Source organism: Gymnoscopelus microlampas (genome assembly GCF_963454915.1).
Source record: "Gymnoscopelus microlampas genome assembly, chromosome: 5".
Classification (NCBI taxonomy): domain Eukaryota; kingdom Metazoa; phylum Chordata; class Actinopteri; order Myctophiformes; family Myctophidae; genus Gymnoscopelus; species Gymnoscopelus microlampas.
Genome location: NC_139942.1, coordinates 40,483,315 through 40,501,525, shown reverse-complemented (window position 1 = coordinate 40,501,525; position 18,211 = coordinate 40,483,315). Strand labels below are relative to the sequence as shown.

The following is an 18,211-nucleotide window of genomic DNA, read 5'->3' as shown; positions in this document are numbered from 1 at the left end:
TGTGTGTGTGTGGGGGGGGGGGGGGACCTGTGTTCTCCTTTTACACTACAACCAACCTACAATGAATCAGTAGCTTCACATTAAAGATGCCACTACCAGCACTGATGTATTACCAGTAATACAAATACAATTCCATACGTAAATTCAGGCAATTTGACAGCATATTTGCGTGCATTAAGTATATTGATTAATTAACCAACTGTATATATTATTAATTAAAAGCCTCTCCAAAATATGAACCTGCGTCTAAATTCTCATTATTGTCTTATTTGTGCAAACTATACAGTACTACAAAATAGAAGTTATTTGCAACTAAGTCGGAACGTTTTGACTGGATAAGAAATTGTCGGACCCCTTTAAATACTGAACGACACAACAGGCATCTTGGGAAATGATGTTTTACCAGATGCGATGTTTTGATTGGCCTATGACTTGTCACGTGGTTTAAAAACTTCAGAGGATGGCGCGGAATCTGTCACATTACGCATGTCATTAGTTTTCCAGTTTCTAAATAGTTTTGTTTACGTCTTCTGTCGATAGAAGGAACATTAAGTAAGTCGCTGTGTATAGTTAGTAGCCTGTGACTTTTCCTCGTGTTTAATGCAGTCATTTGTTATGTGTTGTGCGCTCTCTGTCGGCGTGTATGTTAACTGTTCTGTTTGGTAACGACGGTGTTCATATTTAATGGCATTTAAAGGTCGCTAGTGTTGATGATAGTGGCGCTGTTAGGAGATGCTAACGTAATTTGTTCTCTTTTAGCTATGAGTGTTTTGGAGGTGAAATTTGTGGCCGATGCAGACGTTTTTGAACACATCGTAGACAAACAGGATGGAGGTATAGTATCTGACGAATAGTGTTGTTTTCAATGCTACTGAAAAAGAAATCCACATATTGTTCAATTCTCAACCTTTTAATTTAACTCTGAGTACAAACTGTGTACACAAGGGGTCATTTAGTCCTATCAATCCTATCAGTCATTTAGTTGGGACTAGCCATGGTTCACATGACGCTTGTATGACAGTCATGTTTCAGGGCTAAGTTGGGACCAACCCTAGACCCTTTCGGGACCCTGTTTACCTTTTTTGTATACAAAAAATGTAAACAGGGTCCCGAAAGGGGCTAGACCAACCCCAACCCATGGACCAAAGGGGTCCCCGGACTTGACGTGTAAGTTGCTCCACTTGTTTTATCTTTGTCTTAATTTCTGTCATATTTTGTGCGTGTATCCATGAAGGTGTGCGTGGCAACAGTGACTCTATTCAGAAGATCGTGAAGTTAAAGATCCCTGCCAGCCGACAAGATAGAGAGAAGGATGAAGATGAGGATGATGAAGTCCTCAACGAGCAGAACTATGTCCAGGCGTTGGGAACAACAGACAACACAGAAGGTTATTGGAAATGTATTAAAAAAATAAGTGTGTGTGTCTGTGAAAATTAGTAAAACAAAATTATATTCACTGTAAGAATAGTTAAGGAAAGTTGTATGTCCATCAACATACAGTTATAGGCAATATTTACAAATGGTGTACAGTAGGGCTGTGCTCAATTAATCGATAAGGCAATAATCGTATCGATGCAGAGGCTACCATATCGATATGGCAGGAAATGCTGTGACACGGCAAAAAACAAAACAAACATCAGCTATGGTGTGTCTGAGACTCAGACATGAGTTGAGGTAAAAAGAAAATTAAGAGAGTATTTCATTTGCATTTATTAATGATTAAATATTTTACATTTATCCATCAAAACATTAATTATTTTTATTTGTATGTATTTCTTTGCCTTTTGTTTAAATGTTATCAACTAAGTTTTTCAAATTGAGTTGGAAACAAAAAATAAATCGGACTGTATTGGTCAAAACATCGGCAATCGGTGGTCTAGGACTCTGCAAAAGTCAATTTTGTGAGAGACAGTCATTATTCAAAATCAATGCGTAATGCGTATCACAATACATATCGTATTGTGGCCTCTGTATCGTGATGCCCTAGTATACAGCGAATAATACTTCTTCTTGGCCCTGCAGAAGGTGATGACTGGAGTGTGTCTGGAGTGGCAGGAGCCTCCGTCTTCACCTTCCAGAAAATCAAACGTTCCCACGGAATGGCACAGACAGGTGAGACGGCAGGTCTTTCACCGCAAAACTCTACGGTTTGTCTGTCAGAGATGCAGATGGCGACATTTTTATCTGGTAATTGGCTTGCTTTTTTGTCATGGTGACATGCCTTTTTCACCTTCTTGCTTGTAGCAAATGAGTTGGCGCGGACACCCGGGAAAAGCGTGACCTTCAGTACGAGTTCTGAACCGGAACCCTCCACTCCTGCCCGCGTGGGCCGCAGTGAGTCAAAACACACATTCTCTAACTTTCTTTTTGGTACTTATTGTTTTGTATGTCTACTTCCAACCATATGCATCTCACTCTCCTTCAAACCATGTCTCTCTTTCTAGAGCAGGCAAGTGAAAGCAGGACACCGCAGAAGGTCAGACCAAGTGATATTTATTTATTTATCAGGCTTTGACTGGTAGCTGTGCTGTAGTGTAGTGTATTTTCTGAGTATAACATCTGCTATTTCTTGTTTTACCTGACAGGGCAAGAAGGTGCAGTTTGTCTCCACAACACCCCACAGACTCAGGAAGAGGATAACAGGTGAGTTACAACGTCATTGATTGGTTGATTGAATACTTTATTAGTCAAAAATGTAAACGGCACATGGTACAGTCAGACATTAAGGCTAAAAGGATAAAACAAAAAAGTCCTGGCGACTTGTATTGTATGTATGTATGTATGTATCCAATTCATCAACATAGCATGGAAATAAAACAATAATACATCATCAAATGCAAAACATATGTATGAAGGATAAAAAGGAAAAACGACGGCAGTTCCCTCCTTTTTTTTTTATAGGAAAATTCAATTATCTCCCCTGGTGGTCTCTCATAATGCGTTGTTTTTACACACACTCACGCTCACTCATAAAGCTTCCAACTGTGTAGGCTAATGTCACATTGTGATACTTGCATCATTCTGTGTTTGTGAGACTCCTTGTTTTCTATACGGTCTTGAACCATTTTGTACCACATTCCCGTCAACGTTGACTGAGCTACTCTCCACACAAAAGTGCAATTGTACTGGTGTCTGCTCTTACTATGTGTATTGTGTACCTTCACTGCTGCCGCCAAGTCAAATTCCCATGCGTTCATTGATTGCAATGGAGGAATAAATTGTTTTGTGATTTATGATGAATAGGCCTATACTGTACAGGTATGAACTGTATATATTTTATTATTTTCATCAAAATGTGCTTCATGTTTGCAGCCCCCAGCCTGCAGGCAGACAGCGACAGTGAACTGTCACCATCAGATTCAGGGGAAGATGATGAGGAAGAGGAGGATAAGGGAAGGAATGAAGAAAAGGACAAGGAAAATATAAAACAACTTAGAACACCCAGCAAATCCCAGTCTGCAGCCCTGTACAAGACCCCTGCTAAGAAGAGCAAAAGTATCCCAGAACCCCCCGCCCAGGTAGGTGTGTGTGATGGGGATGGGACGATAATCGTTATTATTGTTTATCGTGATAAAAAAACGCTCACAATAATCATATCGCAGAGATTTTAATTTATCGTGAAATTGTCCTCCGTCATACACTAGGATGAATTACCTTTTGTTGAGCTGCAAATTCAGTACTCAACTCAACTCAACTCAACTTTATTTATATAGCACATTTAAAACAACCACAGCTGCCACAAAGTGCTGTACAGTGCATAGGTAATACAGTATGTAAAAACAAAGATTAAAAACACAGAATACAAAGACAAACACAGAACAAGAAAAGGAGGGGGGCTAGTTCAGAAAAAGAGGTCTCATGCTGTGTTAAAAGCCAAAGAATAAAAGTGCGTTTTAAGCGAGGATTTAAAAATGGCCAGAGAGGGGGCCTGCTTAATCTGCAGGGGAAGATCGTTCCAGAGCTTGGGGGCAGCGACTGAAAAAGCTCTGTCCCCTCTAAGCTTCCGGTTCGCCCACGGGACCTCCAGCAGCATCTGGTCAGCTGACCTGAGGGAGCGGGCAGGAGTGCGGGGGGGGAGGAGCTCAGAGAGGTATGGAGGGGCGAGACCATTTAAGGCTTTAAAAGTAAAAAGCAGAACCTTGAACTGGATTCTAAATTGCACGGGCAGCCAGTGGAGAGAGGCGAGGATGGGAGTTATATGCTCTCTCCTACGTGTGCCAGTTAGCAATCGGGCAGCAGCGTTCTGAATCAGCTGGAGCCGAGCAAGGGAAGACTGACTGGCTCCAAGGTAGAGGGCGTTACAGTAATCCAGCCGAGATGTAATAAAGGCATGGATTACTGTCTCAAAGTGCTGGGTGGATACCAAGGGTTTTACTTTTGCCAACTGTCTCAGATGAAAAAAGCTAGACTTCACCACTGAACTAATTTGGCGATCTAGCTTGAAGTCGTTGTCCATTTTAAAACCCAGGTTGGAGACTGTTGGCTTCACAAACTGTGCCAGGGGGCCTAGATCAAAGGGAGGGGGGTTACCAGAACCATTTGGGGCAAACACCACCACCTCAGTTTTCTTTTCATTGAAGCTTAGAAAGCTTAGGGCCATCCAGGCTTTAATGTCCTCGAGGCAAGAGAGAAGAGCTTTAGGTTCAGCATCTTTCTTTTTTAAGGGGACATAGATTTGGCTGTCATCGGCATAAAAATGGAACAAAATGCCATGTTTCCTGAGGATGGACCCTAGCGGCAGGAGATAGAGAGAGAAGAGCACTGGGGCTAAAATAGAGCCCTGTGGAACACCATACGCCAACGGCGCCGGGGCGGATTCAGAGCCAGCAGCGCTGACAGACATGGTTCTGCCCGTCAGGTAGGACCTGAACCACCCTAGCGCAGTTCCGTGGATACCCACAAGGTGCTGCAGACGCCAGAGCAGGACGTTGTGGTCCACTGTGTCGAACGCAGCCGTCAAGTCCAGCAGGACAAGAATTACATGGTCGCCCGCATCATTTGCTCGGAGGATGTCGTTAAATACCCTTACTAGTGCAGACTCGGTACTATGCCGGGTTTTAAAGCCAGATTGGAAGACCTCAGGGATGTTATGCTCCTCTAGAAAAGACTGTAGCTGGGCATAGACAGCCTTTTCTAGTACCTTAGAGATAAAAGGCAATTTCGATATGGGCCGAAAATGGGCCAACACAGTGGGGTCGAGGCCTGGCTTCTTCAGCAGTGGTTGCACTACAGCATGTTTAAAACACGTGGGAACAAGACCAGAAGAGAGACTGCTATTTATGATGTTCAGGACCACGTGAGCTACGCTGGGGAAAACCTCTTTAAAGAGGCGCGCCGGAATGACGTCGTGAGGCGAACCTGAGGCCTTTATGTGGCTGACTATATCCTCCAAAAAGGACAGTGTTACAGGTTCGAACGAGCTGAGCACGGCGGGGCAAGGGACACAAACAGAGGGGTCAGAGGCAGGAGCAGAGATGAGGGCCCTTGTATTTACCACCTTGTCAATGAAAAAGTGCAGGAAGTCATTACAAATGTCTGATGATTCAAAACAGACAGGCTGAGCGATATTAAGAACAGAGTCAATGAACACCACTTGAACCCTCTATACTTTGGTACGCTGTTATTTCACTACACAAATCGATTTGCTAAAAATAGCTGATTTAGCTGACTCAATGCGTTGCAACGTGTTGTCAGCTTGTAGATCGGCTATTTTTGGCGAACGTTACCCCCAGAATAGGGATGCTGGGTGTTCAAGTGGTTAACAAAAGTGGCATTTTAAGTTTTAAGCATATTTTGATTATCACAATAATATTATTACAATTATGTCTGCCACAATAATGGTGACATGTAATTTGTGTGTGTGTGCGTGCTCTTTCATGGCATTGTTAAAATTATGCTCTGTCCCTTCTAGTCCAGCTTGGTTGAAGAGTATTTTGAAGCCCACGGCAGTTCAAAGGTCTTGACGTCAGACCGAACCCTCCAGCGCTTACACACTCCTAAACTGGACCGGGTCAGTCAGTGTACCTAACAGTCACTGTGCATGCATATTCAACTGGGTGGAAAGTGTCATATTATTGACATGTATGTGTGTATGTTGTTCAGGAGACGTTATTCCGGGTTTTAGAAGGAAAACCCTCATGTTACGCACCAGAGATCCAGCAGCTCCATAAAAAGCACCTGAAGCACTTTAGCAAATGGATGCTGCAGTTACAGTGAGTGCTTTTTTCCCTCCTTCTTCTTCCTTCTAGGTTTACATGGTGATACTGTTTTCCCAGCGTGTTTATTTTAATGATCCCTGTTTATCGGTATCACAATGAAAACAACCTTTTCAAGGTTTTAAAGGGAAAATAAAAAAAATAGTCATTGATTTATTTTTAATATTATGTTAAAACTATTTGGGGGCCCACTTACAATATCCTCATGGGTTGGGAATCGCTGCATTACGGCCGATCTACACCAGACTTTTCAAAGCAACACGCGCACACACACACACACACACACACACACACACACACACACACACACACACACACACACACACACACACACACACACACACACACACACACACACACACACACACACACACACACACACACACACACACACACACACACACGCATGTACGAACACACACAGTTTTAGATCCAGTCCTACTTTAAAGCCTGCTTATGCGGGGCTTGTGTATCCACGCGCCTGGTGTAACCAGTATCATTGATATCAATTGGATCTTTCCAAACGCACTGTACGCGCGCATCAAATTCCACGCATACACGTGCTTTGAAAAGTCTGGTGTAGATCGGCCGTTAGACGTCTGTAAAAAATCATTGTATAAATCAGCCTTTAGCCATAGGGGTTGTAGAATGATTGCATTCAAAGGGAGAGACAGTTTTTCAACTGTGTGTGTGTGTGTCCTCAGGCTAGGTTTCAGTGTTGTGGTCTATGGTCTGGGCAGTAAGAAGGCTCTTCTGGAGGAGTTCCGTTTGTCTCAGCTGTCCCATGATGTCCATATGGTGGTCAATGGATTCTTCCCTTCCATCACCCTCAAATCAGTTAGTATCCAATGAACCACTGTTTCCCAAACACCAATTTTTATGGGTCAAGTAAATGTCCCACTTTTTTCCCACTACGTCCCAGTTGCATCCATGTGATGTTTTTCTTTATTAGCGACGCGTTGTGAGCTTGTAGATCTGCTATTTCACTAGTTTCAGTCCCGGGCAAATGTTCTTTTGGGTCTTGGGCTAAAAAGTTTGGAACCAACTAGCTGTTTTGTAAGCTCACAACTTGCGCACGTTGTGAGCTTGTAGATCAGCTGTTTTCGCCGACCATTTCTCCCAGAATAGGGATGCTAGGGTTCAAGTGGATAGTACACCGTACACTCTTAAATAAAACCAGGTTGTCGGTGATCTTCCATAGTGATTCAGCTGTGGCTTGGCACACACACACACACACACACACAGACACACACGTGTTGGAATGAAAGAGAAATTAGGGAGTGGTTTAACTATTTAAACCCTAAATAGCTGCCTTAAATACAGGCGTGAAGAGGTGTAACTTTTACAATTTTGTTCTTTTCTTAAAGTAGTCAAATAAGAACATTGTAGGAATACAATCACATGAAAACAATAATCGGGTTTTGTTGAAACACAACCAAAATAACATACAGCACTACTGCTAGAAATACATGGGGGAAATGCTGGCAAAGATGGTAATATGTATATTATATATATTATCATATTATGGTTGTTCTTATTGTCTCTGTGTATGCTTTCGCTGCAGATCTTAAATACTCTAACGTCTGAGGTTCTAGAACACCAAGGGACTTTCCGAACCCCCTCAGATCAGATCCAACACATCACCCAAACTCTCAAAGACAGTAAGTGTTTCTACAGTGTATACTGTGTGTGCTGTTTGTATGTGTGAATATGAGATGAAATCATATGTACCACACGGGTATTGTGGCCCTATGGTGTGCTGCTTCTAGCAATCTGTGTGTGTGTGTGTGTGTGTGTGTGTGTGTGTGTGTGTGTGTGTGTGTGTGTGTGTGTGTCCTCAGCACCAGATCTCCATGTGTACTTAATTATCCATAACATTGACGGACCAATGCTCAGAGGAGAGAAGACCCAGAGTGCACTGGGACAGCTGGCATCTATTCCCAACCTGCACCTGGTGGCCTCCATTGACCATATTAATGCCCCTTTGGGTATGTTTGAATTACTATTTTAAGTTCAGGGCAGTAAACCAGCTTCTTTGTTGGCTGGTCTTAATGTCTTTCACAAATTTACTTTAGCTGTTTATAGGGCTGTCACGATTATTACATTTTACATGACTTTTAATTGTCACTCAAATAATTGCGATTAACGATTTTAATTGTGTTTGTCGTTTTTAATTGTGTTTGACTGGAACATATGAATAAAAAACACATTTCTGTTTGGCTTTGAAGTTGCACATGGCAGATATGGCACATAACCTAAATATACAAAGAAATGACTGATATTTACTAACTATACTTTCAAAGAAATATTAATAGTGGAAATAGGCGATCTTCGAGCGATACGTGAGCTTGTAGATCTGCTATTTCCACTATTTTTGAAAATGTATGAACATTTTTCAACATGGTAATAATTGTGACAGGCCTAGCTGTTTACGTCAGTCCACTAAACTTTTGTCTTTTCGGTTTTCCAGTGTGGGACCAATGTAAACTGAGCCAGTTCAACTGGCTGTGGTGGGAGTGTGTGACATTCCAGCGTTACGTGGAGGAGACTTCGTATGAAAACTCTCTCCTGGTACAACAGACTGGGGCACTGGCTTTGTCCTCCCTCACACATGTTCTCCGTAGTTTAACATCCAATGCCAGGTAACACACACACACACACACACACACACACACACACACACACACACACACACACCTTGGAACTGAAAGGAATTGTGTAATATTTTATCTGATGTTTCCATGATGGCTACGTCTTCTGCCTTTTCACAGAGGGATTTTCAAGCTGCTGGTGGAATTTCAGTTGGAAAACAAAGACAACCCTTCATACACAGGTACCTATCCTCCAAAGATGTGATTTCTGATAATGATGCTATGCTGTATTGCTGTTGTACTTTTATATCGGTGTGCATGGGATTTTATTGTATTTTGTCTTTTTGTGCTGCTCATAGGATTGTCATTCCAAGATTTCTACCAACGCTGTCGAGAGGCGTTCTTGGTAAACTCTGACCTCACACTAAGGACCCAGCTGACGGAGTTCAAAGACCACAAACTCATCCGGACACGCAAGGTTGACTCACCCTCCTCCTTCATTACCCATTTCACCCTGGCGTCCCTATTTTGGGCATGTCATTATATGCAAAAATTGTCAAAACTTAAAAATATACGATCTACAAGCTCATAATGCATTGCTGTTGTGAGCTTGTAGAGCAGCTATTTTCACTATTCCTTGTACAACAAAGTACATAAGGGCCACTTAAGTACAGAGGGCTTAAGTGGTTAAACTGATTAGCACAAATTGTTTTCAAACCCTGACTATGTGTCGCAAGTCTTTGTGTGCTGCTTGCTGCGAGTTGGTGCATACTAATACTACTTTCCCATTATTCCCCAGGGTGCCGACGGAGTAGAGTACCTGTTGGTCCCTGTTGAAACGGGCACACTGATGGATTTCCTGGAGAAGGAAGTGGAGTGAGAAAGGTCTGTGTAGAGGCTGCGTAACAATGCTATGGGGCTACCTGGATGCTTACGTCCCTGTTCCACCCTGCCTGCAGCCAAGATCGAAGAAGAGAATTCTTCTCCATGATGGACACAATCTGTATCGATTCATCACATCGGGGGAAATGATGGTTTATACCCAATGTCGAGATAATCATGAAATAATTTTTCATTGTCATTACATAGCACTGTCATTCTCACATTGTTGTACTGTATGACAGTTGTCTGTATTTTCTATTTAAAATAAACAGTAACAAACTCTTTACTTTGCATTTTTTCTTTATTTACACAAATAGTCTTATTTACATCTAGCAAAACATAAATTATTGTAAAAGATTCATTTTTGGCATTTTATGCTTTATTTGGATAGTGTAGACGGGAAACCTAGGGTAGACATGCACCTGAGAGTTGGATTCAAACAAGGGTTCTCACGGCTCAAATGGAGCAAATGTATCTCTCTTTCACCCTCTAAAACCAGTTTGTGTATTTAGATGCATGCAGATCTGCCTATATCATTTTCTTCCTATGCCATGGTGACTGCATTTCCCTCATGCGATCAATAAGGTAAAGAAAGGCCTATCCTATCTGGTGAAATTACATAACTCCTGCTTTTTATATTGAAAAAAACATTGCAATATAAAAATAAATCCCCCCAACATCATTCAGCCCTAGTATTGAGTCGTGCAAAAGAAGCCAATCTACAAGCTCACTAGATCTGTTATTTTTTTAATGTTTGGCCTGCCCTATGCCATGCCCAAAATAGGGACGCCAGGGTAAAAAGTTACGACTGTCTGGGTTTTTGATTATTTAACCAAAAGTATTAACAAGAACCTTTAACTAAATAAGGTCCCTTGGTGTTCTAAACATTCAATGCACTAACTGGCTGCTACCAGGCACCCCAAAACACATTTTGTTCAAAAAAGGCAGGTAGGCATGCTGCTAAAGAAATGCAAGCCAGGGAAAACGACCACTACTGTTCCAAATCGAAAATAACAAGTGGATCACAAATTGCCGAGGGTGTAACTTGAATAGCACCATGCATTACCGAGTTACGAGAGGGACAGGGATATCTTAAACCCTTTTCCACTTCCAACTGTCTTCCAACATTTTTCCACATTTGATGGATATTGGGGGAGGGGAGGGGAGGGGAGGGGGGGGGGGGGGGGCAGAGTTGACCCCAGAGAGAGTGATATATGGGATGCTGTGGAACATCTCAGTGTTCTATGTCAGCAGCTTTCTCTGTGTGCAGGGAGTTTGTCAGTGTTTCGGCAATCTGGGAACCCATCAGTGTTTCGTTATTGAGTGTGTAGGAACTCAATTTGTTATGGGTCGCTGTGTGTACGATGTGGAGCTCTTCTTCATCCAAATCCGTGAGCAGTAGCAGTATTGCCTCAAGTGTGTGCGTCTGGAAAATAAAATGATTTTATTTAACATAGACAAGTACACATTTACCTCCAAGAGTACAGTTCAATCTTCTGTGATGTTTGAGTGCAGCACAGCTTACAAAACCAATAATGAGCTTTTCTTACAGCTATGAAAGAAAAACACCCTGTCTTGTCAATATGGCGTATGGTGGTGGCCCATAGATCAGGAGCCTATCTCCTGTTTCCTTAGTGAGAGGCAGCTTGAAGTAAAAGTACATCCCTTGGACATAATGCTAGTATGTCGCAGGGACTTACCTCCAATCCAACCCTTGAGACGGAGTGCCTTTGATATGACTTGACCGGGATTGAACCCCTACCTCCCAGTCTCAGGGAACACTCTAACCACAAGGCTACTGAGGTGGAGGCTAAGCAGCACTGACCTTTTTTATAGCTCTTCTGGACTCTCTGGGTGATGGGGATGAGAGGGATGGAAACTTGTCCCTGGGAAGAGGCTTCATCCCCAACTGTTCCCTGATTTTACTACACAAACAGGAAAAAAATTGTTACTGTGGTTAAGCTCCCATCCACCCACGCTTATGTGTTCCCAGCAGAGTGGATAAAACCTGTGAGTGTTGGCAGCCGTACGCAGGGCCTTACTTGGTTTCCTCCATGTTATAGTTGAGCGGGTCGTTCTCTGTCTCTGCATCAGTCATTCCAATGGTTGAAATCTGGTTCTGGACTGTGACAGGAGGTGCAGTAATCTCCTCCCCCTCCACAAGAGCTAGTGTCAGTTCATCCTCTGTCACTACTATGAGAATAAACACAAATCAGTTGTTGATTACTGATCCAGTGGTATCAGCATTATTCCACCCTCATCACATCAATGTCCTCCCAGCCCTAATGATTTTCCATCACCAAATTTCTTTTGGCAGGTCTTTTTGTGTGGGAGCTTTTATCTGAGCTTTCTTATATAAGAAATGTTATGGGTCTAAGCCACTTCATCCAACACAATTATAGCTCAACAGAAATACAGCATAAGTACAACACTACTATAGTTGTTCCGATACTGGTGCCGATACTCCCTAAAATGCTGGTATCGTGAGTATGCCAGTCTATGCCATTCTGATACCACATAATTTATCACATGATGATATTTCATGATAGTAATAGATTTTGGTTGCTTCAGTTGATGTTGCACTACCTGTTTTATACTCTGTACTATTTACATTATTATTTTACCAACTTGTAGCTGCACTTTAACAATTATTAATGGATTTTTTGTTTATTCCTTATATAAGTGGTTCTCAAGAGGGTCCCTGGACCCCACTTTGAGAGCCACTGTCTTAGATTTGTTTGAATTACACACTGGTATCGGATTGGTACTCGGTATCGACCGATACTCAAGTTATGGGTATCGGAATCGGTATCAGGAAGGAAATAATGGTATCGGTACATCTCCAAACACTACAGACTCGCCTTGATTGTCCAGCTTTTGAAGGCGGGGAAGGCAGCGTAAGACAGTGAGCCGGTATTGGTTCAGGTCGGTTCCGCAACAGGGATTCTCGGCCAACCAGAGCACTTTCAGGCGCGTTAAGGAACGGAGATGAGACAGCTCCGACAGGTTGGGGATCATATTCCGTCTCAGGTAGAGCTCACACAGGGAGAGACAGCCAGCAAGAGGAGAGAGGGATGAGATGCTATTGACACTACACAAAGAGAAGAAGAGGGAGTGAAAGCCAGGTTGATGGAAGAAAAAATATTAGACCTATGATGACCTATGATTTATGAATGATCATCATGATACATACAATATGTACTCATGCACTTTCAAGTGTGTGAATGTATATGTTTGGGTGCACTAACCTGAGTGTCAGAACCTCAATGTGGGGTATTTGAGAGAAGATTGAAATCTGGAATTAGAGTATGAGAAACAGTTAATCATTTAGTAGGATAAATACTGGGAATTAAAGAGTTTCAGCATCTGATAGTACTGTCAGACAGTAAAAGTCTTAGTAACTCACATCAGTCAGGCTGCAGCCCCTGCACAAACAAATTGCAGAGAATGAAAAAGATGATAAGAAGTTATTGTTAGACAAAAACAATCTACTGTCTGCAAGCAAAACACAGATATTTGTACAAACAAATATTTGTCCCACCTACCAGCAGTTTAATTTCTTCACACTGTCCAAGTCGGAGGCCTTTGCCTTAGCAAGCACCAGTTTACGTGTTAACTTCATGCTGTGTCGTGTTTATACACGTTGTTTTGTTTTGTTTTTAGTTTTTTTTACAGAAGGAAAATATGCTCAGTACACCGTAAACAAAGGGGTTCTAATAAGTTCGCCTGCATGACAGTTGTTTAGCTGGACGAACATTACATTCAACAACAACAAACGCTGCCTCCATCATAGCCTTGCCCTGTCTGAATGAGATGCACTGTTGCCCGATTTTGTGAGAGAAATAAGCAGCCAGGTCTATGGAAACAAGCCCAAAAGAAGCCACTACTAGACTAGAGCCACTGCCACATAAAGCACTTTATTGGCTATTTCTATTTGAAAATAGCCAATCCACAAGCTCACAACGCGACGTGTTGTTGTGAGTTTGTAGATCTGCTATTTGAGAAAAAGTGAAACATTTGGAATATATTTGAAAGCTACATTTTTTTTTCAGATGGGGGTCTGCAGAGAAATAAATTAATTTGGGCGTCCTAAGCCGTCCTCGGTCCTTCCTTGACATGCAAATGTTTGAGAACTGGTTTAAACAATCATTTAAAAGAATTTGCCCAAATGATTACAGTTTAAAAACATGCCCAACAAAAACGCAACCCGCAACTAGTTGTAAAAGCAACTTTACAGAAAAACAAGCCCAAAGTCGCTTATAATAAGCAGACATGGCAACACTGATGAGACGTTGTTGATGTCTACACTGCGCATGCGCTTGCCTTCCGTAGCGTCCGTAGTAACCATGGTAGTAACCAGTTTGAGTTTGACACTTTCCAAAACCTTTTTCTTTTATGATTAAAAAAATAATGATCGTAGCCCCCCCCAAAAAAATCACAAAACGCCTCGTGGCTCTTGTAAACGACAACATAATATTACCAAATACATCCGTTCAGTTTCAGATCAGCCGCATTAATTCAGCAAACTACAAGCCCCACAAAGCATTGCGACCGACATGGATAAACCGCGCCTGCGCCCTGGCCTCTTCCTCTTTGGACCTACGTCTCCACTGATACGATGGTGAGCCCAATATGTCCCTTTACAAATCCGTGTCAATCTATCAAATAAACGTACAATATGATCCATATTCATACCACTGAAGTCTCGGGAGTGTACCCATTTATTTAACGTACACAGTATTGAAGTTTGAATTTTAATTTTAGAAGGATGAACGGAGATGTTTTCATGTCAAGTAGTAGGACAGCAATGGCCGCCTACAGTGCACCGCCGCTCGGCTAGCATTAGCCCACTGCCGAGTGCCGACACCCGGCTCGTTTGCTTTTGTCGGTGTAAAGTGAAACATAAAATGCTATTTGATAACCGTGACATTTCGTGGCTGTTGCAATGAGTGTGTACATATATTAAATCGAGGTTCTAGACAGACACGGTGCTTGCAAAGCCCTCCCAATATATTAACCAATACCCTTTGATAACCGTGACATTTCGTGGCTGTTGCAATGAGTGTGTTCAGATATTGAACCGAGGTTCTAGACAGACACGGTGTTTGCAAAGCCCTCCCAATATATTAACCAATACCGTTTGATAACCGTGACATTTCGTGGCTGTTGCAATGAGTGTGTACAGATATTGAACCGAGGTTCTAGACAGACACGGTGCTTGCAAAGCCCTCCCAATATATTAACCAATACAGTTTGTAAATGACTGCACAAGGTGCTGTCATTGCGGATGAAACGGGGCAGTGATTTTTGAAACTCTTTAATCTCCCTAAAAAAACAGTTTGAGAAGCATTGGCCTACACCCACAGAGCACAGACCTCAATTTGAAGCGTTTGTTTTATCACTGGGGCCCGATGCACACGATAATATCGTATAACTGTGTGTACTAATAGATGCATATCTATCAACTGTACTGAATATGGATTGGTTCCATTAGTTAACTCTGATGCCCCTAAGGGTCTTGGTCCCAGGTTCCTAACATAATTTACATGGAGACCCCCTGGAACCACCGCAAGGACCCTGTGTGCCCCCCCCCTTTGGAAACTTGATTGATTTAATACTTAGCAGTTGAAAGTACAGTTCAATACAAGGTCTGCTAAGAGGGTTATACCCAAGAAGGTGCTATGGCTTGTTTCCTTTGGGGTCCTGTGTACTCGGTTCACCAAAACCAGTGCATTAGGCCCTGGTACCTACAACTGGCTCAAACTTGTCATAATTTAACTGCGTGTACCAGCATATATTAAGGTAATCTTAATAATGCATTGTTCTTTATATCCTCAGGCCAAACGTACCAAGAAGGTGGGGATCGTTGGTAAATACGGCACGCGTTATGGCGCGTCGCTGAGGAAGATGGTGAAGAAAATTGAGATCAGCCAGCACTCAAAATATACCTGCTCCTTCTGTGGCAAGGTGAGGAGAACCTTGTGAGAAGTTCTGTCAACATCCAGATGTAGATACTGTTATGCCAAGAATCATCTTTGGAAAAGATTGCTTTTGAAATCTTTAAAAGTGAATGCTGTGGATATTTGCAAGAACGCTTTGAAACAAAGATCATAGCCATGTTGAAATTGATTTAATGAAGTGATATTTAATATGTTCAGCTCTTAAGACACTCCTGAATTCTATCACTTTTTTGATAGATGCTTGTTCTACTATGCAGATGAACATGAACATGATGAACTTGACCATTTACTCTCTTGTTTGACAAGGGTTCATGCCATTGATTCTAATCGTGCACTGTAAGTCGCTCTGCATAATGCTTAAATAGTAAATGATGTGTCCTATGTACACAGACAAAGATGAAGAGGCGTGCTGTGGGCATCTGGCACTGCGGATCCTGCATGAAGACCGTGGCTGGAGGTGCTTGGACATACAAGTAAGTGTTTCTATGTCCTTTTATGTGGTATTCTTTTGGACAAATGACTCACTCAGAACAAATGTGGATCAGCAAACGTTCACACTATACATAGTTGCTTGACATGGTTCAAACTGTCAACTTAGTTACTACTATTAGAACTGCATATGAAACTGTCTGATTTTGGGTCTTTCCTATGCGCTCATATTCCAAAGTCAATAAGTGTTAAATAAGGGCAGCATACCTTGACATGGTACAAGCAGTTCCTGTGTTGAGCTTGGGGGTTTCAGATTTGTATAGGTAATGGCTCAGGTTTGATGATTGAGTTATTAATATCTCTCACTCTAATCTTGAAAAGGCTGTCTCGCCTTATTTACAGCTAACTGCATGGTATCATCAATCTGAATGCATATGCATTATAAACATTCTACTGTATTAATGGCTGTTTGCTAAGAGTGGCCACAAAAGTATCCTTAAAGATTCCAGGTTATGGCTTCTCCCATTTTCCATTCCAAAAGTAATGATATTTCATTCTGAATGGGCAAGTTTCGGTTTAAATTGTTTATCAGTTTAATAAAATGCTCCATTTAGATGCTGTTCATCACATTTAATCTGCCTTGTCAGATATTCCAATTACCTTATTACAGTTCAGAAAATATTTCATATTATGGTCAGAGTTCCTTTACAGGTCTGGAAATATACTTGACTTGCTGTTAAGTCACTTTTGACCTAGATATAGTTTTATAGTCTGCTACTATTACAGTATATTTGATGGGCACAATAATCTTTGCATGCATTGGCCTAGCCCTAGATGATATTACCAGGCCTCTATAAACACAAATTATGTGTAATACTTGACTGAATACAATACAATCGAGAAACCTTTTTTTTTTAATTGGACGTTTAAAATGTAAGGTTGGAAGTTTCTTAATGGAATTTTTCAACTGATGTCAGGATGACTGTTTATGGTTCAAATGCAGCCACTGATGTAAAGTATTAGTCTTTTGTCAGGTACTGTTTATTTCTAAGTTTTATATTTCTCATTTTCAGCACAACTTCTGCTGTCACAGTCAAGTCGGCCATCAGGAGACTGAGGGAGCTGAAGGACCAGTAAACGGGGACTTTTATTGAGTTTTATTCCGTATATACTGGACAATGCAAGTTCAACATCTAAATAAAGCAGTCTGGAGCGGAGTCCTGTGTTTGTCTTTGTACAGAAATGTGTTATACAGTGTTTATAAGGAAACAAATCACTGAGGAATCTTACTCAGCTAGGCTACTGTTGTAAAACCTTTTGGTTTAAAGTAACTGGGACATTGCAACGATGTCCTTGAATAAAGCAGTCTGGAGCTGAGTCCTGTCTCTTCGTACAGCAATTTGTTATGCAGTGTTCATAATAAAACACCTTTACAATATGCATTACATTCCCACAACGATGCCGGAGGCAACCATGCAAGTGACTTGCTCAAGGACACTTGGACACCAAGCCAGGAGGAGCCAAGGACATAACCAGGAACTTCTAAGGGCTCAGTAGGTAGAATATTGGGAACTGGAACCAGTTCCCAACACTACCTACTGAGCCAGTGCTCTTGTACTGGCAGACAGTACAAAGTTCACTGGCAATCCTGTATGGTAAAATGCTAGAAGTGTAGTTGTATGAATTTGTGTACAGTGCCTATGGCTAATGACTTGCACGGTGCTTGGCAAATAATCAAAAAAAGCACACTAGGTATTGGAGAGGAAACTATAGAGAAATCAACTAAGGATGCAAGGTGAATGGGAGGTTATAAGTGGCATTTCGGTTAATTGTTGAAATTGTATATATGCACCTTTATGCAGCCAATTATGCTTTGGCTGTAAGTTTTTGTTAATATATTTGAATTGAATCAAAACCAATTAAGGTCTACAGAGGAAATTATATCAGATTTAAGGTGTCGGGTGTATTGACAAGGTTTCTGATCGTAGTAATACTGGGACAGTGGTGCAGATTACTTAAAACTATATAGCTTATGTCTTAGTTCTACAATGTCTAATGTCAATTAATGGAAACAAGTCAATTCGATGCTGGCTGTTGCTAGCCTGGTTCCATACCATAGACCCCGCCCACTCTC

The 18,211-nt window shown here is 41.7% G+C and overlaps 3 protein-coding genes across 4 annotated transcripts; 2 read left to right on the top strand and 1 right to left on the bottom strand.

Moving 5' to 3' along the window:
- The first annotated feature begins 446 nt into the window (after positions 1 to 446).
- orc2 (origin recognition complex, subunit 2) lies at positions 447 to 9,970 on the top strand. Of its 2 annotated transcripts, none has more exons than XM_084058353.1 (17): positions 447 to 552; positions 760 to 834; positions 1,235 to 1,387; positions 2,026 to 2,112; positions 2,245 to 2,334; positions 2,445 to 2,476; positions 2,586 to 2,643; positions 3,313 to 3,518; positions 5,912 to 6,010; positions 6,103 to 6,212; positions 6,920 to 7,052; positions 7,780 to 7,876; positions 8,057 to 8,203; positions 8,686 to 8,857; positions 8,987 to 9,048; positions 9,166 to 9,284; positions 9,606 to 9,970. In XM_084058353.1, exons 2-17 carry the CDS (start codon positions 762 to 764, stop codon positions 9,684 to 9,686), a joined length of 1,719 nt encoding a protein of 572 aa, XP_083914479.1. In that variant the 5' UTR covers positions 447 to 552; positions 760 to 761; the 3' UTR covers positions 9,687 to 9,970. The 2 variants fall into 2 exon arrangements, with proteins under 2 accessions (XP_083914479.1, XP_083914478.1); XM_084058352.1 differs by having other exon boundaries at positions 2,023 to 2,112.
- On the bottom strand, positions 9,971 to 13,483 carry cfap410 (cilia and flagella associated protein 410). Its single transcript, XM_084058377.1, has 7 exons — positions 13,234 to 13,483; positions 13,095 to 13,113; positions 12,937 to 12,983; positions 12,550 to 12,779; positions 11,731 to 11,881; positions 11,514 to 11,613; positions 9,971 to 11,114 (listed from the first exon to the last, which is right to left on the bottom strand). The coding sequence occupies exons 1-7, from the start codon at positions 13,308 to 13,310 to the stop codon at positions 10,923 to 10,925; spliced, it is 816 nt and encodes a 271-aa protein (XP_083914503.1). The 5' UTR covers positions 13,311 to 13,483; the 3' UTR covers positions 9,971 to 10,922.
- A 778-nt stretch (positions 13,484 to 14,261) lies between these two features.
- rpl37a (ribosomal protein L37a) lies at positions 14,262 to 17,294 on the top strand. The gene is made up of 4 exons (XM_084058380.1): positions 14,262 to 14,309; positions 15,527 to 15,655; positions 16,039 to 16,121; positions 17,151 to 17,294. Exons 1-4 carry the CDS (start codon positions 14,307 to 14,309, stop codon positions 17,212 to 17,214), a joined length of 279 nt encoding a protein of 92 aa, XP_083914506.1. The 5' UTR covers positions 14,262 to 14,306; the 3' UTR covers positions 17,215 to 17,294.
- Positions 17,295 to 18,211: the final 917 nt, after the last annotated feature.